This window comes from Onychomys torridus, chromosome X (genome assembly GCF_903995425.1).
Source record: "Onychomys torridus chromosome X, mOncTor1.1, whole genome shotgun sequence".
In the NCBI taxonomy this organism is placed as follows: Eukaryota; Metazoa; Chordata; class Mammalia; order Rodentia; family Cricetidae; genus Onychomys; species Onychomys torridus.
The window spans coordinates 3991258-4012174 of NC_050466.1; the positions used below are offsets into that span (position 1 = coordinate 3991258).

The window sequence follows — 20917 nt, forward strand, 5'->3', positions numbered from 1 at the left end:
AAAAGCCTCTCTGTCAGTTCTCTAAGTATTTATTGATTCATCCTCTAAGAATGATTATTTTTAAAGAGTCCAAAACCTGCTTTCTATTGGGAAGACTATATTTTCAGAGCAGAAAGAACTTGGTGTAATATCCAAGTCTCTTTACTCATGTTTACTAGCACAATTGTTCACACCAAATTCACAAACCTTTACTAATTACTTCCCCCAAACCCCTACAAACCAGGCTCGGAAAGCTCATGGCATTTTGAGCATAACAAAGCTTGCTTTAAAATGTCTTCAGCTATCATAATCAATATCTCAGCAATTTCTTTCCTCCAGAAATTGATGATGGGAGAACAATCATAGACAGTATGTGTAAAGAAGTCAGATTTCAAATGAACAGACCTGAGCATGCCTGTCACAAGCTGATGTTCTTGTAAAGTAGAATCTGAGAGTTTAGTGGGTAAGATGTATAAGATGCCCTTGACAGTATGTCCTTGAAATCAGTGGCTGTGGAAAAGGGCAGGGTAAGGAAGCAGGAGTGTGCAGGGGGAAAAGTTGAGATATGATGTGTTCCCAACCCATAGTTTCCGTCAACCTACAGAGCATTTTGTATATGGAATGATCAGTTGGAACAGTCTGGGTTTGGGCAGAGAGGCTCTGATTTTCATATATTCCTATCAATCAATCCTTGAATATATGGGGCCCTAGAAGGCTATGTTTGCTTGAGTGAGGTGATCTTCTATAGATGAGTCAATGTCCAAAGAGGGCTGGATAAAGGCACCTTCTGGCACTACCATAGCAACTGAGAGGAGTAAGTCCTTTCATCATGATTATCAATATTGGTGGGGGTGTGAAGAGGATATCACAATATTCCGCAGAAATCCATATTTAAAATGTACAAAAATTGATTTGTAATAAATGCTAGGTATTCAAAAATGAGAAATGTGACTCTTCTCCCACCCAGAGAATCCTGTCTCAAGGACCTAGGCCATGGGGCACAACTAGTACCCTCCTACTCCTACCCATCACTGCCCCAGTTGCAGGCCAGTAGGGAAGACTCTTGCGGGCAAGCCTTCCCACCAACACCCCATCAGACCCTGCAATCTAGAAGACCTACTGTCTTCCCCAGCCCACCCATTTCCCTGCAACCTCAGCTGCTCCCTGAAACACAGAATCTTCCAGCTCTTATTGGACCGAGAGGTGAGTGACTCTTCTTGCACCCACAGAGTCCTATCTCTAGGACCTAGGCCCTGGGGCACAACCCATGCCCCTCCATCCCCATCCATTGCTGCCTCAGTTGTAGGCCAGCAGGGAAAACTCCTGTGGGCAGACCTCCCCACCAACACCCCCATTTGGACACTGAAATCTACAAGACCTACTCCCTGCCTCAAACCCACCAATACACCCACACCCCAACCCTTGACCTCAGCAGCTCCCTGAGATGAAGAATCCACCAGCTCTTATTAGACCAAGAGTGGCTAACTGAGACACAGAATGTGCCAGCCCCAATTGGACCAAGAGTTCTGATTGGACCAAAAGTGGCCCCCTGAGACACAGACACAGTAAGCACATATTGGACCCAAGAGCAGCTCCCTCAGACACAAACACCTCTTGCACCTATTGGAGGAAGAGATAGGTACACTTCAGTGAAAAAACACATATGACAACTAAAGACACCACCAGAACCTAGCAGTTCTACAATAGTGAGACCTGAACATCACAACATAGAAGAAGCAAAAGAAATCAACCTTAAAAATAACTTTATGGAGCTGATAGAGGCCTTTAAAGAGGAAATGAAAAATTCCTTTAAAGAAATTGAGGAAAAGAAAAATAAAAAATTTGGAAGAAATCAATAAATCCCTTAAAGACAGCCAAGAAAACCAAGAAAAAGCAATTGAACAGGTGAAGGAAACGGTTCAAGATCTGAAATTGAAATAGAGACAATAAAGAAGACACAAACTGAGGGAATGCTGGAAATGGAAAATCTGAGTAAATGAACAGGAACTACAGATGCAAGCATAACCATCAGAATACAAGAGATAGAAGAGAGACTCTTTGGTATGGAGGATACAATAAAGGAAATAGATTTGTCAGTCAAAGAAAACACTATAGCCAAATATGTCTAACACTAAACATCCAGGAAATCTTGGACACCATGAAAGGCCAAACCTAAGAATAATAGACATAGAAGAAGAATACCATCTCAAAGGCACAGAAAGTATATTCAACAAAATCATGGAAGAAAACTTTCCCAACTTAAAGAAGGAAATGCCTATGAAGATACAAGAAGCTTACAGAATACCAAACAGACTAGAGCCCCGAAAAGGTCCCCCTGCCACATAATAATTAAACAACTAAACATACAGGATAAAGAAAGAATATTAAGAGCAGCAAAGGAAAAAGGGCAAGTGACTTATAAAGGCAGACCCATCAGAATAACACCCGACTTCTCAATGGAGACTCTGAAAGCCAGAAGATCCTGGACAGACATGATGCAGACACTAAGAGACCATGGATGCCAGCCTAGACTAATATACCCAGCAAAACTTTCAATCATCATAGATGAAGTGAACAAGACATTCCAAGACAAAGCCAGATTTAAACAATACTTATCCACAAACCCAGCCCTACAGAAAGCACTAGAAGGAAAATTCCAACCTAAGGAAGTCAGATACAACCTCGAAAACGCAGGCAATAGATAACACCATAGCAGTAAATCCCAAAGAAGAGAAGTACACAGACACTACCACCAAAAAATAAAAATAATAACAGAATGAACAATCACTGGTCATTAATATCCCTTAATATCAATGGACTCAATTTGCCTATAAAAAGACACAGGCTAACAGAATGGATATGAAAACAGGATCCATCATTTTGCTGCATACAAGAAATACACCTCAACTTCAAAGACAGACACTACCTCAGAGTAAAGGTCTGGGAAAAGACTTTCCAGTCAAATGCTCTCAAGAAGCAAGCTGGTGTAGCTATCCTAAAATCAAACAAAATAGACTTCAAACTAAAATCAATCAAAAGAGATTGTGGAGGACATTACATATTCATCACAGGAAAAATCCACCAAGATGAAGTCTCAATTCTGAACATTTATGCCCCAAACATAAGGGTACCCACATATGTAAAAGAAACAATACTGAAGCTTAAATTGCACATCAAACCCCACACACTAATAGTGGGAGACTTCAACACTCCACTCTCACCAATGGACAGATCTGCCAGACAAAACCTTAACAGAGAAATAAGGAATCTAACAGATGTTAGGACTCAAACGGACTTAATAGATATCTACAGAACATTACACTCTAACACAAAAGAATATCCCTTCTTCTCAGCGACCCATGGAACCTTCTCAAAAATTGACCTCATACTCAGTCACAAAGCAAATCTCAACAGATACAAAAAAAAATGGAATAACCTCTTGTATTTTATTGGACCATCGTGGCTTAAAGTTAGAATTTCAACAACACAAATTACAGAAAGCCTATACTCTTTCTGTATAGGAAATTGAATAACACTCAGCTGAATCACCAATGGATCAAGAAAGCAATAAAGAAATTAAAGAAAATAAATAAATAAATAAATAAAAAGAAAGAAAGAAAGTAAAGACTTCCTAGAATGCACAACATACTCAAACTTAAGGGACACTATGAAAGCAGTGCTAAGAGGAAAATCCATAGCACTAAATGCAGACATAAAGAAGTTGGCGAAATCTCATACTAGAAATTTAGCAACACACCTGAAAGCTCTAGAACAAAATGAAGCAAACTCACCCAGGAGAAATAGATGCCAGGAAATAATCAAATTGAGAGCTGAAATCAATAAAGTAGAAACAAAGAGAACAATACAAAGAATCAATGAAACAGAGTTGATTCTTAGAGAAAATCAACAAGATAGACAAACCCTTATCCAAACAAACCAAAAGGCAGAAAGAGAACATGCAAATTAACAAAATCCGAAATGAAAAGGGAGACATAACAACAGACAACAAGGAAATCCAGAGAATCATCAGGTCATGCTTCAAAAACCTGTACTCCTGAAAATTGGAAAATATAAGAGAAATGGACAATTTTCTGGATAGGTACCACATACCAAAATTAAGACCAAATAAACAATTTAAATAGACCTATAACCCTTAGGAAATAGAAACAGTCATTAAATTCTCCAAACCCAAAAAATCCCAGGGCCAGATGGTTTCAGTGCAGAATTCTACCAGAATTTGAAAGAATAGCTCATAGCAATACTCTTCAAATTGTTCCACACAACAGAAACAGAAGGAACACTGCCAAACTTTTTATGAGGTTACAATTACCCTCATACCAAAACCACACAAAGATGAAAAAGAAAGAGAATTACATACCAATCTCCCTCTTGAACATTGATGCAAAAATACTCAATAAAATATTGGCAAGCAGACTCCAAGAACACATACAAATTATCCACCGTGATCAAATAGGCTTCATCCCAGAGATGCAAGGATAGTTCAACATATGATAATCTGTCAATGTAATCTACCATATAAACAAACTGAAAGAAAAGAAAAACTACATGATCATCTAATTAGATACTGAAAAAGCCTTCAATATAATCCAACACCCCTTCATGATAAAGGTATTGCAGAGATCATGAATACAAGGAACATACCTAAACATAATAAAAGCAATTTATAGCCAGCCAACAGCCAACATCAGATTAAATGGAGAGAAACTCAAAGTAATTCCAATAAAATTATGAATAAGACAAGGCTGTCCACTCTCCCCATATCTATCCAATATAGTACTCAAAGTTCTAGCTAGAGCAATAAGAAAACAAAAGGAGATCAAGCGGATACAAATTGGAAAGGAAGAAGTCAAACTTTCACCATTTGCAGATAATATGATAGTATATACAAGTAACCCCAAAAATTCTACCAGAGAACTCCTACAGCTGATAAACACCTTCAGTAATGTGGCAGGATACAAGATTAACTCAAAAAAAAATCAGTAACCCTCCTATATACAAATGATAAATGGGCTGACACAGAAATCAGAGAAACATCACCATTTACAATAACCACAAATAATATAAATTACCTTGGGTAACTCTAACTAAGCAAGTGAAAGACCTGTATGACAAGAACTTTAAGACTTTGAAGAAAGAAATTGAAGAAGATACCAGAAAATGGAAAGACCTCCCATGCTCATGGATAAATAGGATTAACATACTAAAAATGGAAATCTTACCAAAATCAATCTATAGGTTCAATGCAATTCCCATCCAAATTCCAACACAATTCTTCACAGACCTGGAAAGAACAACATTCAACTTCATATGGAAAAACAAAAAACCCAGGATAGCTAAAACAATCCTTTACAATAAAGCAACCTCTGGAGGCATCACCATCCCTGACCTCAAGCTCTACCATAGAGCTATAGTAATTAAAAACAGCTTGGTATTGGCATAAAAACTGACATGTGGACCAATGGAATAATTTGAAGATCCTGACATTAATCCACACACCTATGAGCACCTGATTTTTGACAAAGAAGCCAAAACTGTACAATGGAAAAAAAGGATCTTCAACAAATGGTGCTGGCATAACTGGATGCCAAAATAGATCCATATGCACAAAACTCAAGTCCAAGTGGATCAAAGACCTCAACATAAATCCAGCTACACTGAACCTGATAGAAGAGAAAGTAGAAAGTATCTTTAAATGCATTGGCACAGGAGGCTACTTCCTAAATATAACACTAGTAGCACAGACACTGAAACCAACAATATTAAATGGGACCTCCTGAAACTGAGAAGTTTCTGTAAGGCAAAGGACATGGTAAATAAGACAAAACAACAGTCTACAGAATGGGAAAAGATCTTCACCAACCCAACATTTGACAGAGGGCTGATCTCAAAATTATATAAAGAACTCAAGAAAACTAGACATCAAAATACCAAACAATCTAATTAAAAATGGTCTAGGGAGCTAAACAGAGAATTCTCAACAGGAGAATCTTAAATCCAAAAGACATTAAGGAATTACTCAACATCCTTAGTCATCAGGGAAATGCAAATCAAAGTGACTCTGAGATAGCATTTTACACCTGTCAGAATGGCTAAGATAAAAAACACTGAAGATAGCTCATGTTGGAAAGGATGCGGAGTAAGGAGAACACTCCTACACTGTTAGTAGGAGTGCAATCTTGTACAGCCACTTTGGAAATCAGGATGGTGGTTTCTCAGAAAATTGCTCCTCAACTGAAGAATGGAACTAGAAAATATCATCCTGAGTGAGGTAACCCAGCCTCAGAAAGATAAACATGGTATGTACTCACTCATAAGTGGATACTAGTTGTAAAGCAAATGATAACCAGACTACAATCCACAGCCCTAGAGAAACTAGATAATAAGGAGAACCTTAAGAGGGATGAATGGATCACCTTAGGAAGGGGAAGTAGATGAGATCTCCTGAGTAAACTGGGGATGAAGGGGGTAAAGATGGTAGGAGGTGGTGGATAAAAATATAATGGAATGGGATGGTTGAGCTGCAACAGGGGTGGAGTAGGAGACCAATGAGGGAGATATCTTGATAAAGGGAGACATTATGGGGACAGGGAGAAATTGGATGCTAGGGAAGTTCCCAGGAATCCACAAGGATGACCCCATCTTAGACCACTAGCAATAGTGGAGAGGGTGCCTGAGATGGCTTATGCAAATAATCAGATAGAGCCTTCATCCGGTAACTGATGGAAGCAGATACAGAGATCCACAGACAAGCACCAAACCAAGTTCCAGTATTCCAGTTGAAGAGAGGAAAAAGGGATTCTATGAGCAACGGGCATCAAGATAATGATGGGGAAATCTACAGAGACAGCCAAACCAAGCTAGTAGTAACTCATGAACTTTAGACGAACAGCTGTGGAGCCTCCATGCGACTGGACTAGGCCCTCTGCGTAAGCAAGACCATTGTGCAGCTTGGTCTGCTTAAGGGCCCCTCTAGCAATAGGATCAGGATCCATCCCTGGTGTATGAGCTGGCTTCTTGGAGCCCACTACCTATGGTGGGACACCTTGCACAGCCTTGATGCAGGGAGGAGGGGTTTGGACCTGCCTCAACTGAATGTACCAGGTTTTGTTAATGGGGAAGGCTGGCAGGGGAGTGTTAGGAGGGAAGAGAGGGGGATCTGTGGTTGGTATGTAAAATGAATAAAATATTTCTTAATAAAGAAAAATAAAAAAAACAAAAATTGGGAAAGATGGAGAAAGGTGAGTGTAATTGTGGGGTTTGATCTGACATGAATTCTGTATGGAGGCACTGGAGAAGAGGCTAGAGTTCGTGAGCTGCCATGCTCTGAAGAAGACACCCATCAGGAGGTGTTCAAGGGTAAAAGGCTGAGATGGCAAAAAAGGGCAAAATGTGTACAGGGATGACAAGATGATTGGCTTTCCTGTGGCAGTACTTTGAGAAGAATTAAGGGAAGATGGAACCAGGAGATGTAGCCAGAGAGGCTGAAGACTCTTAATCAGCTTTGACATAAGAAGCAAGTATTGAACAATTGAGGCTGTTGTCTACAAAACAGACAAGAGAGTGTTTATGGAGGCATGGCAATAGCTTTAGCCACTTTAGTTGCCCACAAAATGTCCATTACTGCTAGGAGAAGGCTGAGTATGCAAAATCATTTAATTCTAAGAATGAATACCTCTTTATAGGCACCTTGCTTACCTCTCCAAACCATTCAAACACATACATAAATGACATTTCAAAGCAAGTCGCATTCCCCTGGAAAAGAATAAGGCAGGAAAGAGCCCATTAGTATTTAGCTGGAACAGAGGGCTTTTCTGGGGAGCAGTCATTTAAACTGAGACTTCAAAAATTGTCCATGGAATGGGTGAGCAAAAGCATGTTAGCTAGACAAAAAAGAGTCATTTGTACAAAGGCACAGATAAAAATGTACCAGGCTGTGCAATTATGTATCTAAACTTCTTATGCCATTAAAGGGTCAAAGAGAGATCTGTCGTGAGGTAGAAAATGCCATGCTCTGTACATTTGTCTTTACAACTAAAAAAAACAAAACAAAACAAACAACAACAAAAAAAACCAAACAGAGGTAGCCCAGGAAAGATGGAACAATTATTTGCCTTTTTCAAGTCCAAAGAACAGCATGAAAGCCAGTGTGCTCTACTGAACATGGAACATGGAGCATCTTTTAAAAAGTGAAGAGAGAGACTACTCTCGAGCTTTATTTTGTCTTGTTTTAAGTCATTAGATATATATTAGGTATAAGATATAATAGTGTCATATATAATTAAACTATCTAATTGCCTAAATAATGGTTATTTTTTCTTCTTGCAGGGTTATGAGCCAGATTCTAATATAGTCAAGCTGGCAGAGCAGTATGCCAAGGAGGTATCCTCTCTACTTGTAATGTTCCAATGTTCGCTGTCCCATGAAGTTTCTGGTTTTTTAACCAGCAAATTTTTCTGTGCTAGAATGGTACCAAGCTGTCAATGACAAATGATCCATTGGAAGCAGCACGTGGAGGCAATGTACTAATTACAGATACTTGGATAAGTATGGGACAAGAGGAGGAGAAGAAAAAGCGTCTTCAGGCTTTCCAGGGTTACCAGGTTACAATGAAGGTACAAATTGCTGCTTCTCTGAAATTTCATCAACTACATTCATAAAGACTAGAACCACCTCAGCATTCATTCACTTTAGGGACAGTAGACTGACTTTTCATATTCCATTAAGAACTCACTGCATCCCAACATGATCTCTCTACTCCCAAACATTAGTGATATCCTTTGGAAAAAACACTTATGATACCTGGGCTGTAGAGAAAAGTACGTTTTTTCCCCTTCTAACAACAATTGAGGTTTCAAAATGCTTTACTCTGTGTAAGTTTGGAAACATTGGGTTACTTCTGGTGCAAGCAATTCGTAAGATTTCTCCCAGAAGAAGAGCTTGTGAAACTGTGCTTGCCAGGTTAGCTCTTGCTTTTATTTTCTAAGGTCTCTTAAATTCATGACAGCTTTGCCAACCCTCCCTAGGGATTCCTAAGGGACACCCCTTCAATCTAATGCCTTCCAGGAAGATCAGTCTTTTCTTCCTGATTGCCTCCTTCCCTTCCCTTGCCTCTTTCTTTTGTTGTCTGAAGTATTGGATTTTGGCATAGAGCCCAGGGCCTAGTGCATGTTAGACAAAGAACTCTACCACTGAGCTGTATCTTCCTCCACACACTCTGCTTCAATCAATCTTGAGCCATCATCAGAATGGCCTGTGTGTATTGCTAATCCTCAGCTGGATAGCCCCAACCCCAGGGGTTCTGACTCAGTAGGTCATACGTAGAAGAATTTGCATTGTAGCTGACTCCCAGGTGATGCAGTTCTGCTACATGAGGGCCACACTTTGGGAACCTCTGTTGAAAGTGTACCCCAAATGACAAGAGCACACTAGGGTGGAGAAGTAATTATACAAACACACAAAAATTTTAAATAAAGTAACAGAAATAATTTTCTTTTTATTACATATCAGTTGGAATGGAAGTTTGAAAAACAAAGCAAAACTATTCCCCCCTTTAACAATGTATACAAACATGTTTATTTTTATTTTTCTCTCTCTACTTCTCTCCTAACAGTGATTATTTTCACAGATAGTTACTATGTAACAAAATAATGTGGGTCTTTTCAGACCTTTTCTGCATGTTTACAATATGTTTGCCCATTTACATACAAATACTGATTTGATTTTTGATACATGATACTTTAGACATATTATTCTCATTTGCTTTTTTTCACTTGACAAAATTTAGATTTTCTTATCAATTCACTTAGATATTTTTAGTTTGTAAAAGTGTATTTCCTTCCACTTTTATTTTATGTTTATGAGTCTTTAGCCTCCATGTATGTCTGTGCACCACTTGCATGCAGTGCCCATTGAGGCCAAAAGAGAGCATTGAATCCCCTAGTGCTAGAGTTACAGACAATTGTGAGCTTCTGGGAATCGAACCCAGCTCCTCTGACAAAGCAACCAATGCTCTTAACTGCTGTCCTGTCTCTCCAGACCTTAGATATTTTTTAATGAAGTTTTTCTTAATTAAGGAACAGCATGCATGTAAACATAAAAAGCACAAACCCTAAGTATAAAGATGATCCCCTTTACATCCTTTAGATCCTTTAGATCCTCCCAGCATCTAGATGGAGAACCATCACCTGACGCTTCTGTCCAGTCACAACTCAATTCTATTTAGATATTTTATTTTTTGCAGTATTGCACATAGAATTCCAAAGTACAAGTATATGATAATGTGTCCATAATGATTCCTATTGATTTAATTTATTAATCTATGTATTTACAAATCCTAATTTCAAACAATTCTACAATGAACAACCTTATTCATATTTCTTTGTGAAATGTTACTAGAGACTAAGTTTCTGAAAGAAGAATTTTTGTGTGAGGTGTTATATATGTTTAAAAATACCAGTGGTGTTCATCTACACAGGGTGAATAGTTTAAACCCTTCTAGGTGAATATTATTGCTCTTTCTCTATACATCTTTATTATTTACATTTTACATCTTGTAAATTGAAGAGAAAATGGTATCTTGCTGTTTTTAAAATTTGCCTTATTTCTGATTATGCTAAGCATTTTTTCATGTTGGTCATTTCCATTTCTATGTCTTTACATTGCTATCATATCTTTACATGGTGTCTATCCCCCCTTTTATCGCTGTTTGCAGGAGCTTTTATACACTATGGTTAGTCTTTTGTCATGTATGTTTCAAATATTTGGTGGAGCGATTTTAACTTACCTATGGTTTACCTCCTGCTTGCCTTGGGTGATTTTCTGATTCTGGTACTGTAAGCTTGCAGAATAATAATTTTTACTGATGTATGACAGGTTAAATGTTACTTCCTTTCCATCTCATTTTGCCAGTGCTTTAGAAGCTCAATTATTCTCAACTTTAATGTGAAATAAAATTTCAGTACAAAGGCAGTAATTTTGAGGTAAGAATGCATGAGGCAATGTAGTTTTGAATCTGTAAGTGAAAAAATGGAAATGGATGGGGGAATGTTACTTTTGGGAATTAACTGCGGGTGAAAATTGAGAGTGGTAGCACATTTGCATTGGGAAGAAAAGATCTAGTGCAGAGTGCTCAGAATCCTTTTAATGTACTCCTACCTCACTGCTTTCTTCAAAATTATTTTAATTTGTGACAAAGTATGCTTCAAATTCTAAAACTCATAATTTGAAAAAAGCTCAAAATATAATACCAATGCATCAAAGTAACTTCTTTGTATATTGGAAACTTTTGCTGGCAACTCTCTATCAGATAGTTCATCACTGAAAACGTCTATGGCCCTGTTAGATGGAATAACAGAAAAGTGAGTTACTGGTTTAACTTGGAGTGATGATCTCCCAAATTTAAGAGTGACTACAAAATGCCATAGGTTAAAGGAATTAATTCATTATCCTTGGTGTCTTTAGCTAAAAACTTCACTCTGCCCCTTTGCTTTGTAATGATACATTATGCCAGGGCAAATATGTTATTAAATACTGAAGAAGATATATGTGACTGCCATATATAAGAGTTAATACTTAAAATGTGATCTTGTCCCTATCTCCTTAGACTGCTAAAGTTGCAGCATCTGACTGGACATTTTTACACTGCTTGCCTAGAAAACCAGAAGAAGTGGATGATGAAGTGTTTTATTCTCCTCGGTCATTAGTGTTCCCAGAGGCAGAAAATAGAAAGTGGACAATCATGGTAAGGAAAAGGGTGTGTGTGGAAGGGTAAGAAATTCTAAGTGTGCTTGCAACTTGTCAATTCATGCTTTTGGGTAAATAAGCAACCAAGGCTATCCAACTGTACTGATTGTTCATATGGCATCTATTTTTTTATTTTGAAATTCTATCTTAATTATTTTTGAGTGTGCAAGGGTGGCATGCACTTAACACAGCATATAATTGGAGGCCAGAGAAGGGTTTTTTTTTTTCAGGAGTCAGTTCTTTACTTTCACCAGTGGGTCTTGGGGGCCAAATTCAACTCCTCATGTTTGGTGGCAAGTTGTCTCTACCTGCTGAGCCATTTTGCCAGCCTAGTATTTATTTTTGTTCAGAAAGTTCTTAAGCCAGTATTTCTTATTAGCATGCATAGTATATTTTTATGAACTGAAATTGATTCCCTTCCAAATTCATCAATTTTAATCAAAATTCTTAACTGTTGTGAGAAGTAGCTACTGTAATTGGTCAACTGTTACATGTTATAGGATTTTTAGATTTTAAACTGCCTGTGTTCAGTGAAACTGCTAATTCAGTGCCTGGTATAAAATGGGCATTGAAAAAATACCATTTTCTTCTTTTCCTTTTTCATTCTTTTCTTGATACCTTAACCAAATGATTGTAGTTCTCTGAGTTTGGCCATGTGTGTGTGTGTGTGTGTGTGTGTGTGTGTGTGTGTGTGTGTGTGTGTGTGTGCTTATAGGTATAAAACATCTCTCATGTCAAATTTTACTTCAGATGTTTTTTGACCCTTTCAGATGAAGCCATTGGTCATCTTTATCACTGACTAAAAATGTTAGCCTTAAGACTATTTTGCAATATTCAGTGGGAAATTTATCTGGAAAACTGAGTACACACATGCTGTAAGTCAGCTCTACCATTTTTAAGTGGTTTACCCAACTGATCTCAATTACTGTACTAGCAGAGTCTTAACTGCAAACAACAGACTCCATCTCAGGTGGATAAATGGAAAGAGGTTCATTAATAGGCATTAAAAACCTCTTGGAAGAGGAGCGGCAGTGAATCATTATGGAGCACCACATAGCAAGGACATCAGAGGCGGGGAAATTACCCCCAAAGCACTGTGGGTGTTTTATAGCTTACAGATAGACCACACACACACCAACATACACACACACACACACACACACACACACACACACACACACACACACACACACAGCCTGGTATCTAGGGCCATTGAGATCACATGTACTACCTGAAACAGATGCTCCTACCTGTACATGGAGCAGAAGAAGATTCAGTTATTCAGAGAATGACTTCCATTACATGCCATTCACTTGTATTTCCAAGGCTTTAGTAGATGTAACTTATTACCCTTCCTGTACTAAAGCTTCAAGGAAATCTGGGAAATGTAATATTGGCTTTAATCACCACAGTAGAGTAAAGTGAGTTGGGAAGGACTATCTTCTTATTCTTTATCTATCAGTGAGAATAGGATCATTGTAATATTTAATAATACATGAAAAATTAGTGTAGTGCCTAATGTATTATAAGTATTATCATAATTATTTTATTCAGGGTTGATCTGATACTGTGAATAGCAGGACATCAATTTTGGCTAAAACTGCAATTGCTCTATCATCTAGGCTAGTCTCTGAAGATTTAATGTTCATTTTACTCACCCAAGTATCTTGTTAAGTGAAAGTTTGGATTTACTAGTTCTGAGATGGGGCTGGAGAGTTGGTATTTTTTTAAGAATTTTTTTTTAATTCATTTTACATACCAATCAAAGATCCCCCTCCTCTTGCCCCTCCAGCCTCCTCCCAACCCATCCTCCATTCCTACTACCTATGATGGGACACCTCACACAGCCTTGAGGCACAGGAGGGGTTTGGACCTGCCTTTACTAAATGTACCTCCCCATGGGTGGCCTTACCTTCTTATAGGAGAGTTGGTATTTCTAATGAGAACCTAGATAATTCAGGTGCCATTGCATTTTGGACCACCATTTGAGTATTAAAGATCTAGATGATAAAAAATAGAAAACAGAAGCTCTCCAATATTCGCCTTAGGAGAAGACCATAAAGTTTCCCCCCAGACTCTATTTTTTTTATCAGAGGGGAACTGAAGTTTCAAAGATTTTCCAAGTAAGTCTGTTAAGGAAGGTTGTAAAAATACAAGGGATGGTCCATATTTCTGAACTTTGAAAGTTTATTACACAACATATTTAGGTTCGGTTTACTTCCAAACTTACATGTCTAGTATATTGATATGTCTAATATATTGATATGGTTAAAATGTTTATAAGAACATACATTCATGCAGTGAATTTTTACACCCCACTTTGCCTATCTAGGTCTTACTATTGTTTCTCCATCCTGTTGCTTTGGAATACTCTTATTAGGAGGAGATTTATCTTAATGAAATCTAGAAGGTAGAAGCATGTTAAAAATGAGTGTAGAGAGTCTAAAGTTGAAAGAATGCTGAACTGGCTATGAAGAAACCTCTTCTACCAAACTGTTTCAATACAAATCATTTGTGTCACCCTGAGTAAATTGCCCCAATCTTCTTACCCATAAAATGAGCTCACTGAGTCATAGAGATTATAAATGAGGTCACTAATGTCATCAATAGGCTACTTGGAGCCCTGTGTGGAGTGAAATGTTGTGTGGAACACAAAGAGGGGGCATAACTGATTAATTAACAGGCTTGACACGAGTGATGAAAAGTTTGGCAGCACATCTTCTTGTGTCTATGCTGGAGGATTTGGAGGTTCCTTGGAGTTCAGTTCATTTCAGCCACATGATTTGAGTTTACAGACCTTTGCCAGATGCTCTGCCAGGCACTAGGGAATTTAAAAGGAAAATATTAAGAGAATAATATGCAGCCCTCACATAGCCTGTTACAGTTATAAGTGCAGAGCATTTGCAAGCAGAATGAGACTTTGGAGGTCATCTAGACTGCATCCTTGTTTTATAGGTAATAAAATAATTTTCTACTTGTTCAGAATGGCCTTTAGGTTCAGCACCACTGTGATAATTTTTACAGGATGCTCTAAATGGACAATACCCTACAATTGTTCTCCCAATCCAGGAGCCAGTAGCTGCACATAGCTATTTACATTTATATTTAACTTAATAAATTGAAGATTCAATTTCTCGGTCAAACTAACCTTGAAACCCACATTAAGTGTTCAATATTGTCTGTAGCTAGTGGCTACCATATTAGACAGAACAGGCAGTGTGTTTTCATCACTGCAGACAGTTCTATTGAACAACACTACTCTAGGGCATGATTTTCTACTATGTAACTTCATTTAAAATCTGAGATGCATACAATGACTATTAGTGTCACTCACAAAATGTAGAGCCTGTTCCTAAAATGTGTAAGATCTTTAAGCAGAAGTGTGCTCATCCAGTTCCTTTGTATGGCCTCCACATGAAGTACTTTCCCACAGACCTGTTCCTAGCATTCTCATGAACACATCATTATCTCTATAGTGCATGGGTCTATGGGCTTTTTCATTTAAAAACATTAACAAAAGGTATCCTTTCCTCTCCAGAAAGTTTGGTTTTGTGTTTTCATGTGATTAGTAAGAAAGCAATACTTGCAAAACTCTTGGTAGATTTTTTTCCCTCTGTCTACATTTTTTAAACCCATTCTACTAAAGTAGCCTAAAGAGACTCTTTAAAAATGCAAATACTTAAAAGCACTGTCATCTGAATGGCCCTTAAGTATGGAACACCTTTGCAAATACAATTCATAGTACTTGAAATCATTCTCTCCTCTCTAAGCTAGGATTGGCAGATTAAATATAAATTGCGATTTCAAATAAACAATGTATTTTAAATATTAATATTTTCCATACAGTATTTAGAACATACTTATAGTAAAAGAAAAGTACTATTTATCTGACATCTCCATGTAAGTGTAATTTTTAATTTGAGTTTGTCTGGCAACACTGCCCATTTCTAATTGTGTGTGTGTGTGTGTGTGTGTGTGTGTGTGTGTGTGTGAAGATCAGCTTGGCATGTTGTGTGACTACAAGCAATAAAGGAAAACAGAAGACGTAGACCTATAAGACCCTAAAAGAGCTTAAACTTTTTTGCCTGTTCTATGTTTTTATCCTCCCTGAGGATAGAATGGTCTCCCTGGGTCCTTTTCATCAATGTCTCTCTTTACCAAGCCCTCCCTAGGCTGTCCATTCTTACTTGGTTCTTAAGCATCCCTTTAACCACTTTAAAATTATATTGCCTAAAAGTAACACCTTGAAGATTTTATTTCTTTGTCTATTACTTTTTCTCCTACTGAAATGAAAGAAAATGATCATTCCTAAGAACAATGACCTTGTCTGGGATGTTCTGCATTACGCCTAGAAGAGTATTTGCAATATAACTGAAATATGTGCTCGAAGCATTTTTTTTAACTCTAAAGGCAGGATATGATACTGGTTTGGGAATGCAGGCTTTGAAAAATGGGTTTAAACTTAATCCTCTGATCTTGGGAAAATATATTAACTTCATTTAATCAAATTTTCTCATATGAAAAAACTGAGGCTAAAAACAGAAGCAAATTCAAATTGTCTTGAAGATTTAATGAGGAAAGAGTTATCTGAGCACAGAGATAAGATTCCCAGGAAAGCAAGTACAAATCCACTTTTTACCACCAACCATTCAGAAGAGCTGCACCTCATTTTTATTGTTTATAGTTCATGTCTCTTACCACTTCATATAATAAAAAAAGGTCTTAAAATGACATAATGTACAGAAACCACTCAGCACAGGCTAGCTGCTTAAAAGTACATTCAGGGGCCTAGAGATACAGCTTCGCAGTTAGGAATGCATACTGCTTTTGCAGAGGACATGAATTCAGTTCCCGGCATCCGCAAAGGGAAGCTGATAACCACCTACTAACTCCAGCTCCAGGATCGAGCTCTCTTCTGGACTCTGTGTGCACCTGCACATAACTACAATCACATGCACATACCCACCCATAGTTGCACACATATACACAATTAAAATCTGTTGAAGTATATTCAGTGAGCTTCTTTGAAACACTACATTTCTGCTGGAGCCTGTGGACACTTGTTCAGCACACTTGTTTGGAAAAGAATACTTGAGATGCACTAAAACTGCTTCTTCAGAGTAGATCAGAGACTTCAGCTTTAAACCCACTTCTGCACTATCTGCTTTTTCATTTCTAAATAACTACAGACACCCTCCTTAGGTCATTTCATTAAATAAGATAATGCATGAAAGTTCATTTCTAGCTCACCCAATTTATCTAGCCTAGAGGCAGGCAAATATTTTTTGACTGATACACAATAAGGTATTTAGTATACTATACTGACAAGTACCCAAACGAGCATTTGGGGTGTGTGTGTGTGTGTGTGTGTGTGTGTGTGTGTGTGTGTGTGTGTTGTTTCTGATAAATTTCTGCTATCCCCTAGCATGGATATTGGGAAGAGTAAAGTAAAAGTGACAATAATTATTTGTGGTTGATAGCCCAAGACCAAGTTACACTCTTGTCTATAAAGCTAATCCTCTTTTCCAGAGGACAAAAATTTAGAGAGCAGGCATTATTCATTAGCCTGAATAGTTTACATTTATTACTTACATATGGCTTCTCCCAAACTTCTCTAGGTTTCAAGTGGCCAAACCACAGAGCAGCTGGGATAGGCTATAAAACCAGTACCCATGTTCCATCTAATGACTGGAAAAAAACCAATCATTTTAAGCACCATGGCATCATATTTCAAATCTCTGACCTGGAATGAGTGCTAAGTAAGCATGGTGTTTATGCATATATTGTGGTCTGTCTAATTCCTCAGGACCTTGCTTTATCCAAACAAACATAAATATCACTTGAGAACTGTTCTCTTTTCATGTCCTTGGGAAAACACATTTTAACTCTAGGTGTGTAAAACTAAAACCTAATTCTCTCAGTTTAAGTCCCAAAGCAGACTGTTGTTAATGTTTATACATTTATTTCTCTTTTTTATGTCATCCCAGGCTGTCATGGTATCCCTGCTGACAGACTACTCACCTGTGCTCCAGAAGCCAAAGTTTTGATGCTGTGATGCATGCCAAGAGAAAAACAATGCTCTTTAGGAACAGAATAAATCAGTTTATGGGAAAAGAGAAGAATTTAAAATGTAACAAATCCCTAATACATGGAATGAGTAATATATGTTATTGCTTTGTTATTGTGAGACTGTCTTGAAGCCTCTCGTTTAAATGCCAAGGCACTTTAATATTCTGCTTGACTGGGTTGAAACTCACTCTTCAATTCACCATTTCTGAATTACATTTAGGTATCATATTAATTATCATACACATTTCCTTCTATTAAACATAAATCACTATGCTTACAATGCATAATGTCTAACTCATTAAATGCAATCTATCCTTATTACCTTAGTAAATGACCATTCATTTATAATTTACAATTTTCAGGCTGATGAGGAAGACAGACAGTCACAGAGAGATCATGAAATTCTTTAAAAATAACAACTTAACCATACTGAAGTATTTTTCCAATCATTTATCAGAAGATGGTAGTCCTTCAAGAGCATACATTCCTCTGTGTATTGACTACTTTATATTACAAGTGGAAAGAAGCTCTGTTAGCGTATGGTGAAGCTATGGGTACCCATCCAGGAATGCAGGTCCATTAGAGACTGATGTAGCCCTTGATTCCAATTTTTCCAGGAGCAATTTAATTTTTTCACATCTGTGTTTATCACAAATCTACTCATACCACGCATTGACTATTTCCATAAATCTACTATTTGCCATATTTTAGCTTGTCATTTTCTCCCTACCTGGGATCATCACAATTTGAATAGATCTTCCTTTGTGGATGATCAAAATTTGTGTCATCAACTGACTATGATATGATTTTAAATGTTTTTAGTTGAAACTTTAAATAAGATAGGTGGTTGTTCTTAAAAATAACAATTTTAGGCAGGACCAAATAATGTAATTTATGTTATGTTCCACCTCTATTTTAAAAAATGTTTTCAGTCTGGTTGACTGATATTATTTAACAGACATTTATGACTTAAATGAGTAAACAAGAGATGAATAAAAAATTAGATTTTCAATGAAGATACAATAAAATGTTATTCTGTAATATCATGAAAAATATCAAACTTTCCAGGAAATGTCAAAGGTGACCTTCACATCTATTAAAGTTTACTGGAAATACTTAAAAGAGAAATAGAATGGCGTTTACTGGAATATCTTCTTTCAGCAAAGAATATTGAAATAATTCAACCAGCAGGTACTATATGGACTATGAAGGCTCACCTTCAAACTACTACATTAAAAGTAATGAGGCTAGGCTAATGCCTGCCACACAAACATGAGGACCTGAATTCTCATCCCAAATGCATGTTTAAAAAGCTAGGTGTGATTTGTGTGTCTGTAACCCTAACACAGCCATGGGGGAATTGGGCACGGAAACTAGAGTTCACTGGACATTCAGTCTAGCCAGTATGTGAGCACCAGGTTTAGTGAGTGGACCCTTCTCTAAAGAATGTGGAAGCCGGGCGGTGGTGGCGCATGCCTTTAATCCCAGCACTCGGGAGGCAGAGGCAGGAGGATCTCTGTGAGTTTGAGGCCACCCTGGTCTACAGAGCAAGATCCAGGACAGGCACCGAAACTACACAGAGAAACCCTGTCTCGAAAAACCAAAACCAAAACAAAACAAAAGATAATGTGGAGAGCAACTGAGGAAGATATCAGATGTTGACTTTGGCATTCATATCTGCACCTGGACAAACACATATACACATACACAGTCATATCCTACCAAGTACCAGATGGTCTCCCATGAAGATGGACTCTCATACTTTACCTGAGCTACAGGTATGGTCTAGCATTGTTCCTAAACCAGAAATAACTTGAAATCATTTTTTTTTTTTGGTAAATGTTTCTTCCTCAGAATTCTCCAAGCATCTGTTGCACATAATTTAACTTCTATCTCAAACAAAACTGGAAAGAAATTGTTAGTTCCAAAAACTTTTCTTTCCAAGAAAGCATTATTTATGTCATCAGAAAAAAAATAGAGAAAGAAGAAAGTTTGACCTTATTCAAGTTTTTTCAATGCTATTTTTAGTCTTCCTCTTCTTCCACTTTCCTCTTTGCTCTGCCCACCCTTTATATAATTTCTACAACTCCAAAGATTAACAAAACTCTAACAGTGACCGTTGGGTCCGAGACATACAGAAGAAATCCTATCCATTTCTTTAACAAAACTAGCCAAAGAGTTACTGTCTTCCAAGCTCTTTTCACTGTAACATTGGGAATAGAAAACCATACAAAATTGCACTCCAGTGATTTCTACACTGGGAAAGAAACATCAGTGGGGTTTCATTTTATTTATTTATTATTTTGGTGATCAATTTTTAGTTACCTCCAGAAAAACAATTTAATGTGAGATATTTCTAATGTACATATTTCTAATGATTTGACTAATGTAAAAATCCCAGGGTAGAAACAGCTTCCCAGAAGATTGACAACTGGCACAATGTTATATTTCTTATGTATGTGTATTAGTTCCTTCCTGCATCACTGTGACAAAAATGCCTGAAGGTGCGTCTGGGAAGGCATGGCAGAACACTCACTCATGGTGAGTGTCAGGAGCTTGGCCAATTGTTCATGTCTTGACAATTCAGGAAGCAAAGAGCTCAGGGTGGATATAGAGCCAAGCTCTAATCCTCAAAGACCTATCCCCAGAGATCCACCTTTATCTGTGAACCTTCCCATCCTGTAAGTTCAACAGCATTCCAAAACATGCCACCTATGAGGGACCAACTGTTCAAACACATGAGCCCATGGAGGGGGTAGTTCATATTCAAACCATAATGGCACAAAACCCTGGAACCATAGTTAACATGCTGGGGATTCTTTGCTACATTGTTAAAATTCTAGGGCAAGTCTTTTCACATGATCATGTATATTGATTGAGAAGATATCCAGGACACATTCCTTCAGGACCTCTTTGTCTTCAAAGTTCTCATTGATGACTCCTTTAAATCACATCTTGAGAGATGGCATGACTCAGTGGTTCTTCAAGATTGCTATCTTTTGACAAATATGAAGGGTCATACTGAAAATGGAAAGTCAGTTAAGGGGTCCTGCAAGCAGGAATGTCATATGGTGCTGTGCAAGTTGTACTCTGTGCAGAAACCACA

The 20917-nt window shown here is 37.7% G+C and overlaps 1 protein-coding gene across 1 annotated transcript in view; it reads left to right on the forward strand.

The window, feature by feature from the left end:
• The window catches only part of Otc (ornithine carbamoyltransferase), an 88193-nt gene extending 69400 nt beyond the window's left edge, over window positions 1-18793 (forward strand). The window contains exons 7-10 of the mRNA XM_036174391.1: window positions 8326-8379; window positions 8463-8612; window positions 11603-11740; window positions 17730-18793. Of these exons, the coding sequence (XP_036030284.1) occupies window positions 8326-8379; window positions 8463-8612; window positions 11603-11740; window positions 17730-17789 (402 nt within the window). The 3' untranslated portion in view covers window positions 17790-18793. The remainder of the gene's footprint in view (window positions 1-8325; window positions 8380-8462; window positions 8613-11602; window positions 11741-17729) is intronic.
• The last annotated feature ends 2124 nt before the right edge of the window (window positions 18794-20917 follow it).